The sequence below is a fragment of the Balaenoptera ricei genome, chromosome 15, assembly GCF_028023285.1.
Source record: "Balaenoptera ricei isolate mBalRic1 chromosome 15, mBalRic1.hap2, whole genome shotgun sequence".
Lineage (NCBI taxonomy): Eukaryota > Metazoa > Chordata > Mammalia > Artiodactyla > Balaenopteridae > Balaenoptera > Balaenoptera ricei.
The window spans coordinates 40,946,501-40,972,659 of NC_082653.1; the positions used below are offsets into that span (position 1 = coordinate 40,946,501).

Below are 26,159 nucleotides of genomic sequence, written 5' to 3' on the forward strand. Positions count from 1 at the left end.
ATAGGCTGTTTTTCCTTTTTAATTTAATATATTTTCTGAATATAGTATTCTGGGATTATTGCTACAAAAAGATGAGACAAATAGTATTACCATCATCCTTCCTCAATCATCTTAGGGATTATCCAGATAATTTCCTTAATTCTCCACTTTCAATATTTCAATATGGAGACGTAGGCTTTGGTGAACTGTAGCAGGAAGGCCAATAAGAGAAGGATGGGGAAACTGACTCGAAAATTAGAGCTAAGTACCCCAGCCATTGTGCCAGTACAGGAATTTTGCCTCAAGCTGAGCTTCCTTTGCCCTTTAGAAAATCAGAATTGTGATGAGCCCAAGATCTGAGGAGGAAGTATTAAATAGACATGCTCCGCAACAGAGGGCCTCCTCACACTAACTTTGTGAGGTTTTTTTTTTTTTTTATTTCTTGCATGACTTGAGAGGTATTCAAAACATTCCATCTGTGAAGAAGCTGTTACTTCGGCCCTAGAATTCTGCTTGCACATCTCATGCTGCCTTTGGTGAGACTGAGGAGTGAAGACCCTCAGCTAATGGGATCGCTCTTCTTTTTCTTCTGAGTATCAGCTTCTGGGGTAGCGAGGCTCTCCATTCCTGAACTGGGGAGGTGATGTCTTTTAAATGTGCATTTGGTTATATCACGGTGTCACTACTTTATGGTGACATTGACCATTCTAAAATTAAAACTGAGTATTCTGTCCCTTCACTGCAAAATCCCTGGTTCTAGTCCCTGAGAATATCTGAGGGGTTAAAGATCACTGTGGTTTCTGTGCAAAAAGGAACAGCAGTGGAAAAGGGGGGATGCATTCTGTTAGTGGATGAAGCTCAGATCATGTTCAAAAACACAGATAAGTCAAAATCAAAGAAAACAATTGGAGTCCTCTCTGATTTCCAGCAGCTTCCACCTTCCCTCATTTTTCACCCCTTGACCACCACCCAGCCCTTCCTTGTTCCCGAGCCTGGACACAGTTGCCCTTGTATTTTCTGCTACTCCAGCTCACCTCTCAGAACAGGCTCATACCCAAGCTTGGAGACCAGGTGAAATCTGGACTCAGGACAGCTTGGAATGGGGATTCATGCTGGAGTGACCTTTCTAGCACCTGCCACCAACCCAGAGAGACCATCCTTAACCACCCTTTCTAAAATATCACCCCCTCCCTTGTGGACGACTCTATCTACTCCCTTATTCTGCACCATTTTCCTTCATAGCACTTACCACCACCTGGAATTATGTACTTGTTTCCTTGGTTATTTTCTGTCTCCCCAGGAGAATACAAGTCACATGAGGGCAGGGACACTGTCCCCAACTTCAAGCAGTATATGTTGGCTGAATGAATGATCCCATTCAGTGTAAGGTTTGGCCATATCACAGCAACTATTCATAAGGCATTGGTACCACCAATTGGTATTCCGTCTATCTAGAAGATTCTCATCTCTCCCCACAAACCCACTACACCCATTCTTTATCTCCTGAATCTCTGTTCAGCCTTCTAAGTTCTCTCACAGTGGCCACAGTCAAGAAATAATCCTTCCTTCCTCTGTCTCATGAAACCTTTGGCTCTTATGTTAGTCACACACACCCGAATTCAGTCCTCCAAATTGGTAGTGATTAATTAATTAATTGTGCCTTAAGCATCAAATATGCAAATGAATGAAAACTGAATGACCGAATTTGGGACTAAGCAGATCTCCTGGACAAGGCTTGAATTCTAATCACTCTCTATAAACAACTACAGTATCATTTCTTTAGAGGTTACTTACGGAATTATTTTGGTTCAAATACTGGAGTTATAATCACTTCCTTGGTAGATATATGCATAAGCCAAAATGTAGAGTTCCTTTCCTATTCTTTTGAGAAATGAATGGTTTCACATTATTACATATGCTAAGGCTTTGTCTAGACACCATCTAATATAGAGGTGAGTAAGCCAGATAATTCAAGCCATTGCTACCAAATAGCAGAAGCAAAAATGGAGTTTTTCCTTTAATTATCCAAGCAGTTAGCTGAATCCCTCACTTAAGGTTTCCTAGGGAGACACCATCCAAATCTCATAAATGCATTTGACTCACACAGTAATCAGCAAAGACTGGGCACCAGCTGATCCTCTCTGTCCGAGTTGAAGTACATTTCCGAAACAGAGGCGAGCAGGTGTTCTTAAGCATCCAAAATGGCATTTTCCACTGAGTATGTTGGAGGGACCTCCTCCCCTCCTCTCCTCCATCTTAATGATGATTTGCACTTAGGGTCTTTTTCAATCAAGAGACTTCACGTTTTCATGACATTATTTGGTGACTAGTAATGAGAGGTTGAAAAAATAAAAGTAACACTGAAAAATTAGAGTTTCCCTTTACCAGGGCACCATTTAGCCAATGAAAAGTAAAAGGGCGTTAGGATTTTGAATCTTTGAAAATTTTTCATGGTATCTTTCTTACAAGGTCGGTATTAGTTAAGGTTAATTAGTTGTTGTAACAAACTCCAACATATAACACAGTAGACATTTTTTTGTTGCTCATATAGAGCCCAAAATGGGTGTAAACCCAGCCTCCTTCCATCTTGTGGCTCCTCCAACTTATGGCTTCCAAGGTTGCCATCAAAGGGGTGAGGAGCAAAGAGGTTCGTGTGTGTGAAGTTTTCAGAGGCCATAACTGGAATGGTATGTTTTGTTTCTGCCTACATCCTATTGCTGTGACTCAGTCACAGGACCTTACCTAACCACAAAGCATCCTGGGAAATGAAGTTAACCACCTGCCTAGGAGGGGGAAATGGGATTGGTGAATAGCCAGCCAGTCTTTACCACAGGACTTAACCTCAGCCCAGGAAATTCTTTCCCCAGCCTTTCTGATGGACGTATATTATGGGAAGACATTGTATATTTTAGACAGTTGCCCAATCTTTCTCTATTGACTTAATAAATAAACTCTTGACCTGGAGTGGAATAAAAGTAGCTCAAGGAAAAAGAAAAACAAAGTCCAAAAGACTGAAGACAAATCTCTTCCTTTTATAGGGACTCTCGGGGCTTCTAGTCTGGCTTTTACTATAACCACTTCTGCTTCTTTCTTGTAGAACATAGTCCCAGGCCATGGCAGGTACTGAGATCATTATCATTATGATGGTGCTCAATTCCCCAATGCTGTGTACTTTTTGGAAACAGAAAATGGACCCTGGGCATAATGCTTCCCCCGAATAAGCTAAAAAGACATGAAATTGGAACAGCTCTGGAAGTCAGGCCAGAACAGGAGAGAATGTATATTTTGGAAGTAGTAACACACTCTCAGAAAATCAGGCCATTTTTCTGAAAGGGGGGATGTGATGAGACAGGAAATTATAAATTGCATCATTATCAGAAAATTATAAATTGCAATTTAAAACATACAATTTAAACACATGGACATTTAGGTTAGTTATCTGAATCAGATGGGTTTATTTTGAGTCACCCCAACTCTCTTATCCAGCCACACTTTGGTTCTTTTGAGACCACGGACTAAAAGGAGGCTAAGAGGCTTTAAAAAGTATCAAACTTCTGATGTTCATCACATCAGCACCCAGCATGTGACTAATCAAGGTAAACTAGTCACAAGGGAAAACTGAATTCTAAGCCCAGGTAGAAAAATAAAACTAGCAACTTCATATCAAGATTGAATTTATATGAAAATATGATTCTACTCAACATTGCTTTAAGCATTCCATCTACTTTAGGAAGCACTAAAAGCTGTGTGCTTCTGTTATGTACCTGTGGGCAAATGCACTCCACATAATTCATTCTGTACCATATCTGGGATTTTATAAAAATGTTTTCCAAAGGCTTATATTTCTGTTTTGTATTCAGTTCTTAGGAGAAGGAATTGAATAAAATGGCAAGGTCTTTCAGATAACTTAATTTATGAACATCAATCATTTTTCTTTTCCTTACCCTCTGGAGAGGAAACTGAAGATAAAAGAAAAAAGAGTGAGTCTTAAAATATAATGCATTCACACTGGAAAATACAACCATGCCTCGTTTTTAAATTATTTTGTCTGGATTATTTCATTCATCCTGATCATTTGTGAAATTTTATCATGAGATTGGCAGGTGAGGGACTGACCCTGCTTCTAACCCGACATGGGCTTGGAGAAAGTGGCCCCCGCACCTTCCAGCTGTGACCTTGGACCTTTGCTCTGGTCCCTGCAACAGGGCACACATATTTTTACACTTGAGTTTGATAGGTTTAAAAAACGGGAGTGACTAACTGGGAAGATTTAGTGCTTTGAAGGGGGAAAGAAAGGAGTACACTGGGTGACAGCAATTCACTCTCCAGAGTGGAATTTTCTCACTTTCCTACTGTTTATATTTGACACGAGATCCATTCACAAACATCTCTTGTAAGATGTTGCGTCTCTGCAGGGCAAGCTCTTTGGGGGCTGCAAACTACACTTATCCATCCAAACTATCAGGCTTATCTCGTGGCTGTTCTTACTGACTTACTCTTCACCCAGAATCTCTGTGAGGAAGAGACAGTGAGAACCAGAAAGGACTGTGGTTAGGGACATGAAACTGTGATAATTAGACGCAGAGTCTTTAAAGGTCATCTCAGCATCTACCTTGTCGTAGAGTTCAGCGAATACAAAATTGACTTCCTCCAAGTTCTTTTCTCCCCCTAAACCCAACCACACATCGTTGGTTCTGTCCCTCTGAAGTCCCTCCATGAATGCAGAGGAGCCCATAGAGAATCCCACCCATAATGGGCCGTCTGAGGCCCCTGGCATCCAAGGCTCATGGCATTGTTGAGGGAGGACCCAGCCACTGCTTCCTAAATATATTTGCCACTTGGTTACCAGCTGGAGATGCAAAGAGAGGCAGAGAAAGAGACAGAAGGCACGGAGGGCTGCATTTTCTAAATGGTTTCAAGCCACTGGCCTTTCAGCAACAGCTAACGCAGAACAGATGGCAGTGCTACGCTCGGCTGGCTTTCAACTGAGGGGCTGCCTCCGTCCATGATTAATCACCTGTGCTGGGGGGTAAGAAAGTTCTACCTGGTCTTTGTGTGTAGCGGGGGGAACCTAAGGTTGGGGTCAGCAAGCAAAGTGACAGGTGTTGCCTCTCTGCCCTATTGCTGCTCACGTGCTTGTAGGACCATGCTGCGGGGAAGGGGGTGGGCATCCAATAAACACAGAATTAGCCAAACTGTGGAGCCCCAGCTAGGAGGGGAAGTTTGTCTGGTTGTGCAGAAATGGCTTGAAAAATGTTCCACAACGTTCTGTCCCTTCATTTACTTCGCCTTAAGAGTTAGCCAAGCATAGAATTTTATGGCAGTTCAGTAAATTCTGCACTTGCTTTGAGGCCTTAAAAGATTTCCCCAGCAAGAGTGTAAAGAGAATCTGTTTGTCTTTTAGATGGCACTGGGGCAAAAGGATAACATGGCCACTTCCTTCCTCCCGTCCTACAAACAAGATATCCTTTTACACCATGAGTCCTACAGAAGTTACCTCTTCACTATTGTTTCCTCTGTGTGGATGGAGTCTGAGATGGGGGAGTTGTGATGTAGCACACATGGAATTCTCTGCTGGTTCAGTCCAACTGGAGAAGAACATGATTCCAGCTGCAGGATCTTGAGGGTGAAGGGGAGTCACTCTTCCACAATGATCTTTGTTTTCTCCATCACGGGTTCATTTTCAGCTCAGCAGCAAAAACCCCAAAAGCAGGGGAGTGCTGTACCCCAGCCCAACTCTTGTCTGGAGAAGTTTGGGGAGAAAATCAGGTCAGCCACAGCCAGGGAGGATTAAGCAGGTGGATTTGTGGCTGGAGAAGGCCAGCGTGTGCTCTAAGCTAGACAGAATGTATTAGTTCTCTATTTCTACGTCACAGATGACGACAAACTTCAGGCTTCAAATGGCATCCGTTTATTATCTCACAGTCTCCTGGGGTCAGGAGTCTTGGCAGTTTCTTCTCTGCTCAGGCCCTGGCAAGGCAGAAATCAAGGTGTCAGCAGCTTTTTTCTGGAGTTCACACTCCTCTCCCAGGCTCACGTGTGGTGGTGGCAGAACTCAGTTTCTGGGGGTTGCAGGACTGAAGTCCCTGTTTGCTTGTCAGCTGTCAGCTGGGGCCCCTCTCAGCTCCTGGAGACTTGAATTTCTTACCATGTGACACCCTCCATCTTCAAAGCCAGCAGTGGAGAATCTCTTTCTTCAGAAAGAGCCCAGTCCTTTCTAAGAGCTCACGTGATTACATCTTAAGTACTGGTTAATGTCGCTAAAATGTACTTTGTTTTTATAAAATAGGACTTTATGTAGTTAGATTTCCAGTGGTCATATGCTTCAACTTGAATACTGAGAATGAACATTATTCTGGTGACTATTTAATTCTGGGGGTTAAGAAAATATCAAAAGGCATGTCCTAGGCACCAAAACAAAAGAAACTGAGGAGGGTACAGGAACAACCAGATTGGCTGTAGACACCACAGGTCACTTCCATTGATCACAGAGGCCCAGCCTTAGAGGGCAAATCCAAGCAAGTCAGTTCAGTCTTTGGTGAAGACTGGAAATGAATAGTTTTCAATATTTCTGAACCACAGAATTTTTTTTTTCAAATGAAATGTACATGGAAGTCCATTTTATACAAATTTTTAAAATTTTACAACACTCTTGTAGGACTTATTGTGTGCCAGACACTGTCCAAAGTGCTTAAAATCAAATCCTCATAACAGTATGAAATGGGCATCCTTCTTATTATTATTGTCATTGTCATTATTCACATTTTACAGGTGAAGAACTTGAGCTGCAGAAAGATGAAATGCCTTGCCCAAGATGGCAGAGAGGATTTTGAACCCAGGAAAACTAGGCTCACGGTCCTTGAGCACTTGACAGAGATGCTGTTGTCATGGAGACAGCTTGGAGGGTGGAGTGGTCCGATCTCCCAGCCGCTGAGCCCCTCCCTCAGTTTTTCCCTGCACCCCCTCCCTGAGGCTTCCTCAGTGCACCCCCCGCCCAGCAGACACTTTGAAAACCAGAGGTTTGAATCATGCACACGCTGCCTCGATGGGGCTTCCTACAGGCTACTTTCATTTGCACTGTTTCTCAGAGAGCTTTCAGGGGACCCCCATTAACCCAATTCCTCAGCCAGGACCTCTCCTTTGCCTTCTTGCCACAATCTTTGCTGAAGCACATCTCACCCGCTTCTGCTGCCACTCTGGCCTCCTTACGTGTCTGGCCACCTCTGGTTTTCCCCTTATCCTACTCCATGTACTATACACTATAACTTCCTCTTCCTAAACCCCCTCAGAATATGGCATATCCTGTTCGTGATGCTGCCCTGGCTCCCTGGTGCCCACCACCTCTTAGGTTGGCATCTGCAGCCCTCTGGGTCTGATTCCACTGATCTTTCTCATGACTGTAAACCAAACGTTCTAGGCAAGTGAGCTAACCATCCCTCCTGGCGCACAAGGTGTTCACTTACCACCTCTAGGTCTTTGCTCCAAACTCCCAGAGCATTTCTTCCATGGGGCGTCCAATTTTCTACCGTCTGTGATTATTACATACTTTTTCTAGGCTGTAAGTTCCTTGAAAATAATAGACATATTCATCTTTTAATTCTCCCCTGAACACAACAGCCACTCACACGGAAAAGTACGAAATAACATTCTCCCCAAAGCCCTGGGAAACAGATCGTTATCATCCCCATTTAACAGAGCGGTAAATTAAGGCTCAGATACGAGTGACTTCCTCATCTCCATAGAAAAAAGAAAAGGGCAGATGGGAGCTGACACACGGACCTGTTGATGGAGGGGAAAAATGCAAAAGTACTTGGAGACAAATTGCTCTCTGGCGGCTTCAGTTAGAATCAGCCTTATTATCTTCATAGAATCAACAACCACAATAGTTTATGACTACGAGTGGTGGTTCAGAGCTGGGGTGCACACCGCAGTTACCCAGGGGGAGGTTTTGTAAAAGGTCCACACCAGTCCTTCTGGAGCAGAATCTCTGCAGAAGAGGCTTACCTGTGAGTATTCCAGAAAAAAAAATATTCCCTGAAGACTCTGTTGTGTTCCCCTGTTTAAGAATCACCAATTTGCAAGGTTCCCAAAGGCCCCAGACTTCCAAATTACCCCATTCGATGAGCAAAACTCCATCATTAGAGACTTGCTAAGATACTGCTCTCTACTTAAATGCAAGTTAACATTAAACTTTATCACTCATTCTGTAAGGATTCAAGAAGCACTACTATGTGACAGGCCAGCTGACTCTGTCTATATCTGTCTTATGGCTCTTCTCATGTGTATATTATCTGATATCTGCTCTCTCTACTGTTAGGTTATTTCTTGCCAAATAGCCCCAGAATTTTTTCATCTTCTCCTCCATCTTAGCAGCTGGCTCCTGTACATAGTGAGTGCTTTTCATTTGTGAAATGTATGAATCCATGAATCATGGGGCTGACACCTCATCAGGAATGAGTTTATGAGCTTCTTTCAATGAGCAGACTTAGATAGACTCTTAGGCACTGCCAATTTCCAGGTCAGCTGTGCAATGCATGAACAGTCTCCCAGTCTTAGTTTCCTCATCTGTGAAGGGGGCCCAAAAGCACAGCTCCTGGCTCATAGTAGGTGCACAAGACATGTCCACTGTCACCTCTCCTTGTGGATTAAGCCCCTGACGGTGTATCTGAGCAGTGGGTGGGGAGGTGGAAACAGGGGCATGAAATCCTGTCGTGTAGACAGCCGTCCAACCCGACGTCCGGCCTGCCCACTCCACTCCTGTGTGCATTCCACAGGGGCAGGACTGAGCAGCCTGGACCGTCCTTGGCACACGTGTATGTGACTATAAAACATGCCGTAACCTTGGAATCCAGACATCAAAAGGGAGAGCTTCAGTGCCTGATAAAAATATGTGTTCCTCTCAGCAAACCACTCCAAACGCTGTCTTCTCCATCCCACTGGGAAGCTTGTCACTGCTAATGTGATTCTTATGATGCTTGCTGCTCTGTAGCTTCTTGATCTTTCCTGAGATCTCTCTGCCCTGAGTGTGTAGGAAACAAAATGTCCTGTCTAGTGTCCAGAGCTTAAAATAACAGACACTGGGTTCCTGCTGCCACATTGAAACTTTACTCCAAGGTCTCTCCCCGGCACCCCTGCTCCTGCCCCCTCCCCATGCCCGGAGCAGAAGCCTAGTGTGAGCGTCAGACAAAGAAGGGGAAGGAGGCAAGGGGGCAGGGTTGGGGGGAGGGAGGCCTTCTCAGACCACTGGGGGCACTCTTGAGGATCAAACTGGTTGTTCAGAAAGATCGACTTCTTTTTTTTTTTTAGACATCTTTATTGGAGTATAATTGCTTTACCTTTAGGTGTGTTAGTTTCTGCTTTATAACAAAGTGAATCAGTTATACATATACATATGTTCCCATATCTCTTCCCTCTTGCATCTCCCTCCCTCCCACCCTCCCTATCCCACCCCTCTAGGTGGTCACAAAGCACCGAGCTGATCTCCCTGTGCTATGCGACTGCTTCTTAAGTTGTGAGACATGTTTTAAGGAAAGATTCTTCCTACCTCTAAAGAAGAGAACCGCATTTCCCAAGCGTCACTGCCTAGGAGCATGTTCGAGGTTGCCCAGTCTGTATTCCGCACTGGTGAAAGGAGGGCGGTGTGTATTTCTGTATGTGCCTTTTTCAGCCTGGGGAATAATAAAATAAGTCCCCCCCCCACCCCCGTGCCATCTGGGTCTATGCACGTTTCCTCTGTTAGAGAGCAAGCTCGCAAAGTCTGCAGAAAATAGAGAGTGTAGTTGGTATTGTCTTGCAAACTCATCAAATCCGCCTCTTACACTCAGTCTTACAGGGGGAAATGCCTTTGTCCTCTTTTGCCAGCAGATGATGGTTCCATGGTTTGACAGAGAAGATATTTTCCTTCTTTAGCTTTTGACAGGTCATTCTGGGAGTGTCTACTGTCCACAATTCCTTCTGGCCCTCTGGAGATTGAGTTGACCTGAGCATATTTTTGGAAATGCCACAGATGATTGTTTTTATTTGGGGACGGCATGGCTTTGTAGTGGTGACATTTTGGGTTTTATTTGTTTTCCTTCCCCTGCCCCAGCTGTTTTTGTTTTAATAACATTGGAGAGAAGGTTAAACCTAGTCCATCTCTCAAGTTGGCAGAGCTAGAAATCCAAGTGGGTAGAATGGCAACCTACCGGTCATCTGCCCAGCTGGGTCCATCCCTTATTTTATCCAGCTTCATGAGAGGGGCGAGGTTGACAGTGAGGTTGGTCTCAAGTCGAGTGAGCACTTTGGAGCCGATAACTGTCAGAGGAGCAAGTGATCCCACAAACATACTATTGGAGACCTCGAGCACTCAGTAAATGCTGGGATGTCATCTTGCCAAACAAGAGGCTAGGACATATGCCCATCTTTTACTTTCCATGTCCAACCAAGGAGCATGACTCAGCCAAGACACAGTCAGGCACCTAACACAGCCATGCATGGCCTTGGGGGTGAGCTGGTAATGGCCATTGTTTCTGAGACATCTGAGTCTCCTTGGCTGCACCTGGTGAAATCCAAAACTCATGCTTGACCTCATTACCAGAGATGCTGATTTCATTGGTCTGGGGTACAGTCTGGGCATGGGATTTTGCCAAGCTCTCCAAATGATTTTGAGGTGCCACTGAGGCTGCCCAGAAATATTGCTAATGGAAAAATGTAACTAACCTTTCAAGTATCTTTTTCCCAGACACAGTACTAAGCATGTTCCTGTATTAACCCTTTATTTCTCCCAGTCTTCCTGTGAGATAAGCTTATGTATCTCTAGGTGAAACTGAGGTTTCAAAGCCTTACGTTGTCCAGGTGGAGTTTGGTTCCTAGTCCATTTAACTCCAAAGCTTATTCCTTTTCCAGAGAACCCAGAATACAGCAAAATAAGACACTCGTATAAACTCTCCAGCACTCTACATAAGAGATCAGATCCTTCACTTATTTATCTGTGTGGAGGCTTCCCTGACTTCTATGTATTATAATAGGTGGAAGAAGAATCAGAAACTATTTAATTAGGGACTTTGTGTATTGCAAAGGGAAGGTCACTGCCATGCCCAGTCCCCATGCCATCCTGGCGTGGCCATCCCCTTACGAAAGGATAAGTGCTAAAAATTCCTTCTACTTTTATAAAACGCTCTTCAAACAAGGTTCTCAAAGCACAACATAATTAATAAAATCACCCACATCCTGTAGGTGAGTAGCGTTTTATATGTACAAATTTCTCTCTGCCCCCAGGCCCTCCAAGAGAAGGAGAATGTTTCCAATTTTCCAGAGTGAGCAATAGAGTAATTGAAAGGAGCTGTGTCTTGGCCAACTCAAAAGACCTCAAGGCATTTATAGTGTCCCTATGTGAGTAAACATGGTGACCACGAAGTGTGTCATAATGGCTTGTCAGCCATGCTGTGCTAAATGGTTCAAAGAGGGAGAAGACGGGGCAAGAATAAAACATTCAGTTCTCAAGAGTCAGCTGCCCCTGCGATCGATATTCTGATCTGTTTGGTCAACTCTCCAAAGGATCTAGAAGCAGTAAAGTGATGACATTAGCTAGTGATCCAGTTACTTGGGTTAATCAAGGCAGAGAGGACAGACGGGGCCAATTAAGTAGCTGGGCAGCCCAATGATGGATGAGTCATTATGGGCAAGTGCAAAGATAATGCCATTGGGAAAAGCAATTTAAGTCATTCATGCACTTCCAGGCCAGGAAATCCTTCTAGTCTGTGAGGGGGATCATTTAGGAATCATCAGACTCAGCCTGATGAACTCATCTATTCATTGTGCAACTAACAATCAACAGAAGAGCTGAACACACAAGGGGACAAGCCATATGGAATACATTTTGGTAGCTGGGATGTATATCTGTGCCTTCATTTGAATCACCTTCTTTACTTTTGTTGTTTGTTTTTAATTTTATTGGAGTACAGTTGATTTACAATGTTGTGCTAGTTTCAGGTGTACAGCAAAGTGATTCAGTTATACATATATTCATTCTTTTTAGATTTTGTTCTCATATAGGTTATCACAGAATATTGAGTAGAGTTTCCTGTGCTATACAGTAGGTCCTTGTTGGTTATTTTTCTTATATATAGTGGTGTGTGCATGTTCATCCCAAGCTCCTGACTTATTCTTCTCCCCCACGTTTCCTCTTTGGTAACCATAAGTCTGTTTTCAATATCTGTAAGTCTGTTTCTGTTTTGTAAATAAGTTCATTTGTATCTGAATCACCTTCTTTAAAACAAGTCATACTCTAGCCCCTCTTCTGTTTTCCTTTTTCTTAAATTAATAATTAAATTTTTTAATTAATAAATTAAATTTTTAATTAATAAATTAAATTTTGTTAATTAATAATTGCTTTGCAATGCTGTGTTAGTTTCTTTTTTTTAATTTTTAAAAACATTTTATTATAGAAAACAATAAAAACAATAAAATATAAACAAAAATAGCAGTATAATGAACTCTTCTGTATCCATCATCCAGGTTCAACTCATAGTTAATCTTTTTTTTTGTTTGTTTATTTCTGAGATATACATTTTAAAGTAATAACTAGAATTATGACTTATAACATTATACCAGAACATATAAGATTTTTAGAAATTTCATGTAATGTCTGAAACATTTATATTAACATATTTCCATACGAATAACCCAATGAAAGTTTAGTATTAGTTGTTTTGTTTGTTTATTTGTTTTTATACTGCAGGTTCTTGTTAGTCATCAGTTTTATACACATCAGTGTATACATGTCAATCCCAATCGCCCAATTCAGCACACCATCATCCCCACCCCACCGCACTTTCCCCCCCTTGGTGTCCATATGTCTGTCTTGTGCCTTGGCTTTCTTCTGAATCAACATCATTCTCAAGCAGGTTTCCTCCATGGTGGCAAGGATGTAACTTGAAGATGACCTTGTTTTTACACTTCTTCCTCAGTAGATCTGAAAGACTGGTAGGCCCCGGTTGTGTTCCATCAATGACCCAATTATCAGGGGGGTGGAGTATTCCAATATGCCAGGCCTGGGTCACACAATACCCCTGTAGCCAAGAGGAAAGGTGGAGCCAACTCTACCTGAACATCATGGTCCCCTGGAGGAAGGATGCTGAGCAGGAGATACCCACTGCTCAACCCTTTGTCAAGGCACGGTCTGGGGCCATGTCTCCAAGAAGAAACTAGAAGACCGTGATGACATGTTTACTGAAATTTTTATCCATTTTCCATCTAAAGAGTTACAAACACACCCAGGAGTGATGTTCAAAATATTGAATAACTGGTAGAGTAAGAGTTGATCAGTTTGAATGGATGCCTGACCAATCAGAATGGAGGTCAGCTGTATCAGCAAATTCCTGCTGAATGGCAATGCTGCATCAAATGCAAACATTGGACTGATTTCTCAGGGAATTAAATATCCAATCCTATTCAATCTTCCTTATTGAGCAAACACTCTCTAGCTCTGGCTAGTTTACTCACTTACCTGATTAGAGGCAGAACTGAGTAGACAGATATCTCCAGAACTCTTTCTACTCTTCAGTTCCCTTTGGTCATCTCATAATGTGTGTGACCTTCCCACTGGGATACACACTTAAGACAGAAGATAAGCTTTTGAGCTGAAGTACCAATAACCTTGAAATGGGCACATGTACCTTGCTTGACCTTCTGTTGGGGGCCAACCCTGTCATTTTTTCTGTCTGGAGAAAGCAGAGGGCCCCCTCTTCCCTTTCCTCTATTACTCTATCACCACTGAGTGCCTCACAAAATAGTTCCAGTCTCCAATGGATCTATCTGTCCAAGGATATGCTACCCCTTCAAATTCAGATTGGATGAAGTGTTCTTTGATTAGAGACCTAGATGAAGGGTTACTTAATGGGCCAGCTCAGCTTCGCTAAAAAGCTGCAACCAACAAGTGGTATGGGGTGGAGTGTGTGTGTGTGTGTGTATGTGTGACTTCTTGTCACACTCTCTTCCCCTGAACTAATGTGTCTATGGTACTTAGCAGAATCCACACACAATAGTTGCCTAGTAAATGATAGTTCTTCTCCTTCTTTCTTGCTAGACACCCTTCCTGCTCCCCTACTGCCCTGCAGCCTAGCCTGGCTTTGGTTGCCGGCAGTACCCAGCAGCACCATTCCCCCGGATCCTGCCTTCTAGACTTAGGGCAGATCCCAGGCATCAGTGCCCACACCTGCTCACCAGGAGATATTTCCCTACCCTACTTTGACCCCCTTCCAACTCTTAATGCAGGACTACAGAAAGACTTAGGAACACTTGCCAAGACAGTCTGACCTTTGCTTCCCTCTTCCAGGTGGGAATTGATGGATTTCATGCCTGTTTCCTTTCAGGGTTGCAGAGAGTACAGCAACTTGCAGAAAACACAAGATACTTCAGACAGAGACTGAGTGAAATGGGATTCATTATCTATGGCAATGAGGAATCTCCCGTTGTTCCCCTGCTCCTTTACATGCCTGCTAAAGTAGCGTGAGTATCCAGCGGACTCCCAGAATAACACCTAAGCTCCAAGGTGATCTGACAGAGATGGTGCTTTTGACACCAGGGGGCTCTTTCAGCATAGGTATTGCTTTGCATTTTGAGCAGGACGCCGAGTTCAGAATTCACTTGTCCAGCTTCTCAGAAGCTACCTGCCTGCCCATTATCAAGGCCTTTTCACAGATCTTGTGGGAAGGGAGCCAGGTACTGTGGCCCATCATTTCCAAGCTCTGTGAATTGGGTGGAGTCACTTACCTCAGGCCTCAGCTGTAAATTGATGAAGATCCTGCACTTCCTCCTCCCCCAAGATCTTTCTCAGGGAGAACCTCAAAAGACCATCTCTCCCAACATTCAAAAGCAACATTACCAGGCTCTGTGCTTTCTCCCATTGCACTCTCACGACCGTCCTCAAAAGAAGGCACCCTCATGTGTAGGGAAACTGAGGTTGAGAGCAGTTAAATAGCTTCCCAAAGCCATACCGGTCAAGCAGTAGTAAAACCAAGAGGCAAACCCAAACCTAGGCTTACTCCAAAGCTCTTGCTCTTAACAAAAAATGTTAGCACCACTCCTGTAAGCTTATTTGGGGTGGTTTTCCATCGATTGCAACTCTGAGGTTGAGCATTAGTAAAAACTGCATAAAGAGGAAAAATGACTTTTTCTCAGTATGACACAGATGAATTTATACATGAGCCATCTCCAATCTGCTAGAGAATAATTAACTCTGTTGTTAAAAGCAAGTTAATTAAACTCCTTTCTAATATAAAATGTTTGTGTATCTGATGAAGCACATGGTAGAAAATAATTCTCAACAAATGCTTATCAGATTCTAGACATCCTGACACTCCTTTAACACAACCCCATTGTTGGAACTTTCTGTTTGATTCTCTTAACAGTCAAAGTAGATGGGGCAGAGTATTAGACATAGTATAGAAAAGAAGTTCTGGGGCTATTAGTTGAAAACTCATGATGGATAGGACAGAGCTATATGTTCCTAAAAGATGGATTTTTTGGAGTACACTCTTGTGTCATTTCACCACAGCAAAATAATAAGCAGTTAAAATGCACACATGAGTTGCCTCATGCACCACAACCGTCCACCACTCAGCCCTTTGTTCATGGATCTGGATCAGGAAATCAATGCCTGGAGTAGCCAAGAAGACAGTGTGCTTCAGTAATGTCATAGGATACTGCTCTGTGCTAATGGCAGGAAGGAGTGACAATGGTGATTCCAAGTGGCAGATAACCCAAAACCCTTTACCATGTGATCTTGGATGACAGGAAAGAAAACCCACGTTTACTCAGAGTTGTTGGGGAAACGGTATGTTCTGACTCCACACGTAGCCCATGCCTATCTAATATTTTATGATTAGCTCAAATGAAGACACCAAAAGTAAACTTGTTTCATTTTAGAGAGTGTCAACACCAGAGGGTGGCGGTAGGGAGTGCGCGGGATACTTCTGACTTTGATGATGGAAGCTGGAATTAGAACCTCAACAGGCTGGGAACATGAGTCCATCCAATGAGAAGAGTCCATGAAGAATAAAAACAAATGCATTTCAACACAAGAATTCAAGTGCAAGATGACAGAATGAAAGAGGGAGTTCCCCTCCTCCTTTATACGCCAGGAGTCCTGACTAGATAAAGCTAATGTGAAAAAGGAGAATTAAACTGAGAGAGAGTTTCCTGGAAAAGTTATGTTCTAAGGTATAATGAGATGTTTGGAATGAAAAAGAAATTTGACTCTGCCTCTTCCTAGCTGGGGGATCTAGGACAAGTTAACCAACCTTCTGAAGCCCCACTTTTCTCATATTGAAAATCGGATAGAATAGGACCTATTTCCTAAGATCATTTGAAGATTAAACAAGATGAAGTCTATCAGCATTTGGCATGTCGTGTCTTACATAGGAGCTACTCAGTGTTGGCTGTTATTATTAATAGTATTAATAATGTATATAAAGCACTTCATATAGTAATTGAGTAAGCACTATTTCTTCAGTGGAAAGTTGAAGGCAGAGAACCTTTTGAAACGGAGTTAATTGGCTAAGCCAGTGTATGAGCACTTGTTTCATTTGCTCATTTAAAAACTTTTGATTTTTATCAAAGAGCTGTGATTTCTCCACATTTCCACCTACCACAGAATGGAGACATTATCTCTAGCCAGGTATCCTTTTGGATAAAGTCCTGTTGCAATTCTACCACTGGAATCTTCTACGGAGTTTAGTATAATGTGATTTCACCCATAAAACATTCACTTAAATAATCAAGAATATTTACTATTTGGTACAGGGTTGACATTTTCCATCCTCAGGCCTCATCATACACTTGGAGGATGGTGCTGCAGAAAATGCAGTGATGCTGCGTGCAATGCAATGCTAATGTTGTATTATTATTATTCTTATTCACATAGTTTAGTTTCTTTCAGCCTATGACAGCTCTAATTTGCTTTGTGGAATACAAACCCAGAGGCAATCATATACATTAGCTGAAGGAGGCTAGGTTTAGTAGTGTAAGTTTTAAACTTAGAACTGCTCCGGGGAGGCCTCAGGTTAGCCTAATGAATCAATAGTCATATATTTTGCTCTACATTCTTTGGCAAAACTTACTTCCTCTGGTACAAAGAGAAGAGTGCAGACAGTGAAAATGGTCTTTGGGGAGTCCCCAAAACCGGCCCGATCATGGGTCAGGTGGTTTGTACTCTAGCAATAAAAGCACTTGACTTGTTTCTCAGACAATGACGAGCTCTCATCCTGTGCAGTTCCGTGGGCAGCCTTCCATAGGGTGATCAAGAAAAAGAAAGAATGGCTGTTTTCAAGCTTCCTCAGTTAGAAAGCTCCATCTCCTTGTAAACTTCCCAATCCAAATCAAAGGCTGAATCTTGCCATGGCCAAGCCAGGGGGCCAGAGAGGCTGCGTGTTTGGTAGTTCTTGCAATCTCCATCGCTTTCTTTGATAACCTGCGTTCTGCACGAGGAAACCAAAAGGCAGACAGCTAAACGGGAGGAGAATGAAAGACCCCTGCGTCGCGGATTCTTCCTGAGTTATGACTCAAGGTTTCTGTGGTGCTGTCAGCTTCCAGCCTAAAATAAGACACCAGCAACCTCTTAATGCTAAGAACAGATCTGAGACGTTTACCCCACTTGAGGGCAAAGCATCTTAGTGATTAAGGGTTCCTGCGGGGGGCGACGGAGCACAAAGGGGAAAAGGCTCACTTGGGTGCACATGCCTGTGTCTGACATTGGATCTCAGAGCAAGAAGTTTACAGACTTTGAGAGCTGGGTATTCTAGAATCGTTACTGAGATTAGCTCTGAAATAAAAAGAGGCTAGAAGCAGTTAAGGGGAAGGAATCATAGCTTAAAAAGGTTTTACTCAGTATCAAAGAGCTTTGTAATTCTATGACCTACAGCCTCCAGGCTGCTTCTACCGACCAGCCTCTGTGTGCGTGCATTCCTCTCCCTCCCTCCTTCACCATCCCCCCTTAATCCAGCCAATGGGTTTATTATCCCTGAACATACACGTAACAAATGAGGAGACCCTTGCTATTTCCTATCTTTGGCTTGATGGAAAATAAAATCTTTGTCTCTGGAGAGATAACATGGCTTGGGGTTGGCTCCTGCAGACCCTCTGATCCTGATCCTGAAATTATAGTCACGAAGTAGAGGCTTCTTAAAATTTCCACACTGCATTATCAGTATTAAGTTTTTAAAGCATATAGGTTTGCATCTAACATGTTCTTTCTTCAGGTAATCGCATTGAGTAATGGTTTTTATTCCTTAAGAACCCTGCAGACAAAAGATTTTACATATGTGCAGACTTGTTAAACCAGGGTCACGTGCACCAGCATTTTCTGCTCAATGTCGAAGACTCTGTACACGTGGCTGTCTAATGAGTGTGCCATACCCCGCAATATACACACTCAGTTATGGGTACCATCAAGTGACTGGCTGCCACATTTCCTTATCGGTTGTATCTGAGAGAAGTTTCATTACTTCAGTCATCTTCTACTTACTTTTTAAAAGTAGGGACTTCCCTGTTGGTCCAGTGGGTAAGACTCTGTGCTCCCAATGCAGGGGACCGGGGTTCAGCCCTGGTCGGGGAATTATTGGGGTGGCCAAAAAATTCGTTTGGGTTTCTCCGTTATATCTTACGGAAAAACCCTAAAGAATTTTTTGGCCAACCCAATAGATCCCGCATGCCACAACTAAGAAGCCTGCATGCTGCAACTAAAGATCCCACAAGCTGCAACTAAGACCCAGTGCAGCCAAAATAAATATAAATTAAAAAAAAAAGTCAATTAGCCACATTCCTTTTCTTTTTCTTTTTTTTTTTTTGCAGTGTAATTTTGTCATCTCTCAGTTAATCTCCTTTTTAACATTTCCCTTAGGGCTTTTGCAAGGCATCTATTAAAGAGAAAAATCGGCGTGGTGGTCGTTGGATTTCCAGCTACTCCCCTTGCAGAAGCCCGGGCTCGGTTCTGTGTTTCAGCAGCACATACCCGGGAGATGTTAGACGCAGTAAGTACTCCACAGCCCAGCAGAAGCGACAGGATGGGGTCCTCGGATTCCGAGCACGTTCTTTTACTGAGCTCGCTTGGGTTTCCCTGGGTTTCTCTTGGATGGTTTAAGAAAACAACACTAATAACACTCACTCCTTAAAAAAAAAAAAAAAAAAAAGGGGGTATCCTAACAATGTCCAACAATGTGATCAACTCAGCAGATAGAAAAGAAAATCAGCTCAGTGAAGACTTGAGTCAAGTCGGTGTTTTGGTTTCATAGCAAAGACCCACTGAGTAGCCAGACATCCTGCTCTTTGCTTGTTCTTAAATGCGGACGCTGATCTCACGTGCTATTTCAGCAGTAACTGCCTGCAACCTGGCACTGCTCATAGCCACCACGTCCATCATAAGAAAATATGACCCAAATAAGCCACATGTTGGGAAACCAACAACAAAGACAGATCTATCATATAAGCTCATCCTACGTGAGGTGTAAAGGATTTCAAAACCACATTTCATTGCCCTTGGATTTCGATCTCTGTGTGAATGAGTAATATCAGAGAACCAAGCCAGGTCAGTCAGCTTAGGGTTGATGAAACCGTCTCATAAAATCAATGCAGTTTAGCAAACACTATCAGGTGTCTGCTCTATGCAAAACCCTGGGGCAAAAAGTCTAAGAGAACATACTATAAATAAGCACTTCATAATAATATCAGACAGAATAAATTCATCTCGAAAAAGAAATATAGACAACTGCATGAGGGTGCAGTGGGTTATTATATATGGAGCTATTTGAACAAAACAAGAGACGACAAGGTCAAGGGCAACAGAAACAAAAGAAATGGGTCTAGGAATAGATGTTATGCATGCATGAAGCTGCCAAGACTTGGCAAATATTGGATGCAGGGCACATATGGGGCGAGGGAATCAAGAATAATCCGAGGTCTCTAGCCCTCTAGCAAATAAAGAACGGCAAAACTAAGCACATATATGAGATAAGGTATATGGCAAGGAACAGCATAACATCAACAGGACTGAGGGAATAAAATGAGCTCACTTCTAGACATGTTGGGATTACAAGTCTATGGGCCATCTGTGAAAAAGCAAACTATTATATATAGGATGGATAAACATCAAGGTCCTACTGTATAGCACAGGGAACTATATTCAATATCCTGTGACAAACCATAATGGAAAAGAATATGAAAAAGAATATGTGTGTGTGTGTGTGTGTGTGTGTGTGTGTGTGTGTGTGTGTAACTGAGTCATTCATACTTCGATAAAATTTAAAGAAAATAAAATCCAATTCTGGAGCTTAGGAGAGTATGCAAGGCTGGAGCTGCTGTAATCTGAGGAACTAAGGGATCATTAAAGTCAATGGTAGAAGATATAATTGTCCAAATATAAGTGAACGGGCCAAGAGCAGACTCCCTCTACAACCCTGGTTGGATATAGGAATCACAGACAGGGAAATGGGCTTAGATGGAGCTAGATCAATTGGAAAAGTCATGAGCTAGTGTAGTGTTCAACACAGTAAACAGGAAAAAGCTTCAAGGAGGGGCAGCATCAAATGTCCCTGCGATTCTTTAGATTCCACGTGTAAGCGATACCATATGATATTTGTCTTTCTTGTCTGACTTACTTCACTCAGTATGACAATCTCTAGGTCCATCCATGTCACTGAAGATGGCATTATTTTGTTCTTTTTTATGGCTAAGTAATATTCTATTGATGAACCTATTTACAAAACAGAAATAGAGTCACAGATGTAGAAAACAAACTTATGGTTACCAAGGGGAAAAGTGGGGGGAGGGATAAATTGGGAGATTGGGATTGACATATACACACTACTATATATAAAATATATAACTAATAAGAACCTACTGTATAGGACAGGGAACTTTACTCAATACTCTGTAACGACCTATATGAGAATAGAATCTAAAAAAGAGTGGATATATGTACATGTATAACTGATTCACTTTGCTGTACACCTGAAACAAACATAACATTATAAATCAACTATTCTCCGATAAAAATTAATTTTTAAATATGTCTCTACAAAACAGCAGAACATCCAAGTGGGGTGAGAGATGAGAAGAAACCATTGGCTTAGCAGTTAGTTAGTAGGATCTTGCTGATGCTCAGAACAGAGAGTTTTAGGGGAATGCAGGGAACAGAAATAAGAATACAAAGAATTAAAAAATGAAAGGGATACTTTGAGCTCGAATTACACACACACACAGACACACACACACACACACATGGGTCCATATCTTTCTGCGTCACCATTATATTCTAGGACTTAAACCAATGTACAGAACATAGTAGGTACACAATAACAATTTATTAGATAACACGTTAATAACTGAGCTAACTCTAGATTTTGAGATGATGGGAGAACTTTGCTGTTTTTGTTCCATATATTGTCCAGACTCTCTAAAATGAGTATATTTTAGAGAATATTAATTTTAACAAATTGTTTCTTCTAAATGTAATGAGTGGGTGGTAAGAAATGGTAGGCAAGTCTTTTGAGAAGCGTGTAAAGGCAAGAAAAATAGGTTTAGAAAAAGCCCTTGAAAGTGGGGGAAGACTTGAGCATGTTTACACATCAAGGGAAAAGGGAGTGAAGAGAGGAGCACTGCAGACATGGGGAGAAGAGGATGTGCCCAGAAGCAAGTTCCAGAGATGGCAGGAGGGGATGGACAGCTTGGGTCGATCTGCATCTTTTTTCTGATCCAAATGGCATGGAGGCACTCATGAATACCCGGTTCAATAGATATCAGACCTTGTGATTGTTTTCATGAGTTAATTCCTGCGGAATACTTGGTTTGGAAGGAGCACGGAAACCTCATCTAGACAAATGCCTCTAAACTTTTGAGATCATCAAATCAATACAAAATTTTGAGCAAGTTTCTTACTATAAGAGAAGTGAAAAATGACCCCTTGAACAGTCAGGGCATTAAGGTAGCAACTGAACATAAATGACGGTCGCAGAAAATATACAATATTAGAGAAGTCTATTCAGTGACCATGTTTGGAACAAGACAAGAAGGAGGCCACTTTACAAACACAAAATGACTTAAAAGGTCCCTCTTCTAATATGAGTGGCAGCTGCTCCTTTACCAAGGCCAGCTCTAGCCTTGCTATAATCCTCCCACCTTCTAGATAAGAAGTCTACGTATAAACAACACTGAGCTGCTCCAGCTTCTCGACAGCATCCAAGCCAGAACTGGTCCCTGCTTCCTTAGAATCATCTCGTGCACAAGTCCAGATGTGATACGTAGCCCTTCCCAACTCCCTGTTACGAAGATGGTTCTTCTGGAGTGCATATTCCCTGCTACAGCAAGCTGAATAAACCCGACTTTGTTTGAGTACTGGTGTGTTTCAGGTAGTTGATTAGTGGGCCTCAACATAAATCCATTTAGAAATAATACATGCATTACCCATATATTATGTATATTTTATAACAGACACAAAAAAAGAAGTTAAAAAGGTTGAGATACCACCTCACACCTGTCAGAATGGCTATCATCAAAAAGAACACAAATTACAAATGTTGGCAAGGATGTGGAGAAAAGGGAACCCTCGTACACTGTGGGTGGGAATGTATATTGATGCAGCCACTGTGGAAAACAGTATGGAGGTTTCTCAAAAAACTAAAAATAGAACTGCCCTATGATCCAGCAATTCCATCCCTGGGTATATATATGAAAAAAACAAAAACACTAATTCAAAAAGATACATGCATCCCAATGTTCATAGCAGTGTTACTTACAATAGCCAAGATATGGAAGCAACTTAAGTGTCCATCAATAGATGAATGGGTGAAGAAGACGTGGTACATATTTGCAATGGAATATAACTCAACCATAAAAAATAATGAAATTTTGCCATTTGCAGCAACATGGATGGACTTGGAGGGCATTATGCTAAGTAAAATAAGTCAGACAGAGAAAGACAAGTACTGTATGACATTGCTTATGTGTGGAATATAAAGAATACAACAAACCAGTGAATATAATAAAAAAGAAGCAGACACAGACATAGAGAGCAAACTACTTGTTACCAGTGGGGAGAGTGGGAGGGGTAACATAAGGGTTGGGGAGCAAGAGGCACAAACTATTGGGTATAAGATAGGCTCAAGGATGTACTGTACACAACACAAGGAATATAGCTGATACTTTGTAATAACTGTAAATGGAAAGTAAACTTTAAAATTGTACAAAAAAATAAAAAACATTTTTTTAAAAAAAGGTTGAGATTAAAATGAATCAAAATTCTATGTTTTCCTCCCACATCCTTCATGAATTGTGGTACTTCTCCCCCAGGTGTGTGGGCCCTTCACTTTCAAAGCCACAGAGCTACTCCATCCCCCACCTTCAGGAAAAGCAACAGAAACTATCCCAGATTGATGCCACTTAAAATGTAAAGCCTGATACTTTTTCCTAGGGCTTATATTTGGTATAAAAATTAAGAAAATAAATTGAAGTAAAAAGAAAAATTTAATCACCCATAATCCTACCACCCAGAAATAAACTATTCTTAACATCTTGGTAGGGATCTTAACTAATGTCAGTTTGGAAGATTTCCCAACAGAGAAAATCCCTAAGTCCCATGAGTCATTCATTCTGATGGTAACGATTCTCACTTTACCTTTTTCAAAACATTGGACTCTAATATCGTTTCCCTTTTCTTTTGACTGGTTGAGAAAAACAGGCCCAAAAGGTTAAAAAGGCATGCCCAATTCAGTAGGATTAGTGACAGACTGGAAGGAAAAACTTACGTTTTGTATATTCTGGATCTCCGTTGTTTCATTTGTAAAACTGGGGATACATTTACCTGCCTGGATTGAGAGAATTGAAACAGATGAGTTCTTGATCTCTTGTGGTTTTAAATTCTATTATTCTATGGAGCATAGAGATGAGTATTTAAAAGTTGGGGGTGGGAGGAGGGGGGCAGTGGAAGAATGGGAGAGAGAGGAGGATCCTAATTAGCTCCCATAATGTTCCATTTTCTTCCTGGCCAGGTTGGTTTGCTGTGTCATGAAGAATTAATGCAAACTTAATCTGCAAAATTTTCTTTTTCTTCCACAAGTTTATATATGTCATTAAACTTTAAAATAAATCCTTCAAGGGTAAGCATGGATCAGATGATTTTATTCCTCTCCTCACACCCCCAAAATAAACTAAAGATTCGTAATGTGGAGTTAGACTATTAAAGAGTATGAAAATAAAATGCATTAGCCTCTAACATTCCTCTAGGGCTGGCTTTTGAACCACAACTTAATGATTTGGATCTTTCTCCTTTTCTTTAAAATCGAATAAGCTGGGAAAAGAAGAGTGTGGTTCTCTGTGAGACCCCCAGAGAGCAAGGCCACTTGGGGGTTTAAAAAGAACTGATGGAAGGAATCTCTTTGCAGGTTTTGGAAGCCCTGGATGAGATGGGTGACCTCCTGCATGTGAAATATTCCCGGAACAGGAAGTCAGCACGCCCCGAACTCTACGACGAGACGAGCTTTGAACTTGAGGATTGAGTTTCCTGGACCTGAATGGAGCCTAAAGACTTTGCCAGAAAGACCTCCCTCCTTTCCTCCAAAGAAATATAAATAGATTTCTTCTCCTTTCTAAGGACAGTTTTGGTTTCCAAACCAATTTCATTGAGCCAAGGGAGACACGATTGTTGTGCTTTTAACGTCTCTACAGAGACAAAACTATGGTTCCAGAGTTTAATTTTCTCTTCCCCCAAGTATCCTGCTGCAAATACACACATACACTTCTCAGAATATTTTTAATAGCAAAGAGCCTGTATTTTAGTTGCTACCATGCAGCCTCTTTGGTCCAGACCCTTTCAGGAGTTCCAACCAAACAAGAGGGTTTTGACTTTTTAGTTCAGTAGATCTCATTATGTGTTTGCTAATTTCATCTGCAGATGGGGGCAAGGGTGGTGGGCAGTAGCTGGACTCCTTGTTACCCATGAAACACCAGCTAGAACTCATCCGTATCATGGGGAGTTCCAGGCAGGAGGGTAAAGAAATGTTGCCTCTACCATTTGCCACATTTGGACTTTTTCCAAGGACAAGTGTCAAAAGCCATAGTTAATGTTTCAAGGGAGAGTGCAGGCCTGGCCAGCAGCGACCAAACATCTTTAAAGGAAATTTTCCTTTTCCGCTTGCTGGTCTCCTGCAGTTTTACAGCTGAGTTTTGAGGTTTGGAAAATTCAAGACTTTTGTTTCATCAGGAAGAGGGCAGAAAGCAAGCAACCCAATGGTAGACCTAGACTAAAACTGTAAAGTTATAACAACTTGAATGTTGTTGGTGCCACGCAGACTGAATGTTTAGCATTGCTTTTACTACTTTAACAACTGAGTGGTCATTTTCCTATTAAATTTGGAGTACATGGGGAAATTCAAGTTCCTTTAGAGTTGCCTCTCAAGACTACACTTGAAGAACATATTCAAAATGTTCAAAAATGTTCAAAATGTTCAAATGTTCAAAAATGACATTTAAAAGTAAATGCTATTCCACTTTTCAATTCTGACCCCCTTCCCCATTCAGGCCTATTAAATACTACTGTCATCTGGCATAAGCACTCCAATTTGGTGCTAAGTGGGCTTGCACACTATTGGGCAACTAACTGGAATTTACTTGAGTTGTCTCAGTCTCTCTTTATCTCTCTGTCTGTCTCTCTATGTCTGCCTGTCTGTCTCTCTCTCTCCAAATGTGAACACAAACTTCTCTGCAAAAGTAGCCCTTTGCTAATTGGATCTACTTGGTATGGAAGAAACCAGGGGAAAACCTTATCTTTATCAAGCTTCCAGATGGTGCCCAGATTGGAAAACACTAAAAAGCAGTGGTGACCTTTTAGCAAAGCTTCTGTAATAGTTCGAATGAGTTACAGAACATTCCACTCCATCAAATGACACTATAAACAAATCACTTCAAGAGAGGTTTGACTTTGCATGACACAGATGGACCAAGGCTTTCATGCTGTGAGCTGGGATAGAAACTCCACCCACAGCTCCCGTGTTGGATGGAGAAGCGTGGAGATTGGTTCAAGATGGTGGAGTAGAAGGACGTGCACTCACTCCCTCTTGTGAGAGTACTGGAATCACAACTAACTGCTGAACAATCATCAACAGGAAGACACTGGAACTCACCAAAAAAGATACCTCACATCCAAAGAAAAAGGA

General features: G+C 42.0%; 1 protein-coding gene across 1 annotated transcript in view; it reads left to right on the plus strand.

Moving 5' to 3' along the window:
• The window catches only part of SPTLC3 (serine palmitoyltransferase long chain base subunit 3), a 127,668-nt gene extending 102,289 nt beyond the window's left edge, over positions 1–25,379 (plus strand). The window contains exons 11-13 of the mRNA XM_059896098.1: positions 14,331–14,466; positions 18,857–18,986; positions 24,390–25,379. Coding sequence (XP_059752081.1) covers positions 14,331–14,466; positions 18,857–18,986; positions 24,390–24,503 — 380 coding nt within the window. The 3' untranslated portion in view covers positions 24,504–25,379. The remainder of the gene's footprint in view (positions 1–14,330; positions 14,467–18,856; positions 18,987–24,389) is intronic.
• The last annotated feature ends 780 nt before the right edge of the window (positions 25,380–26,159 follow it).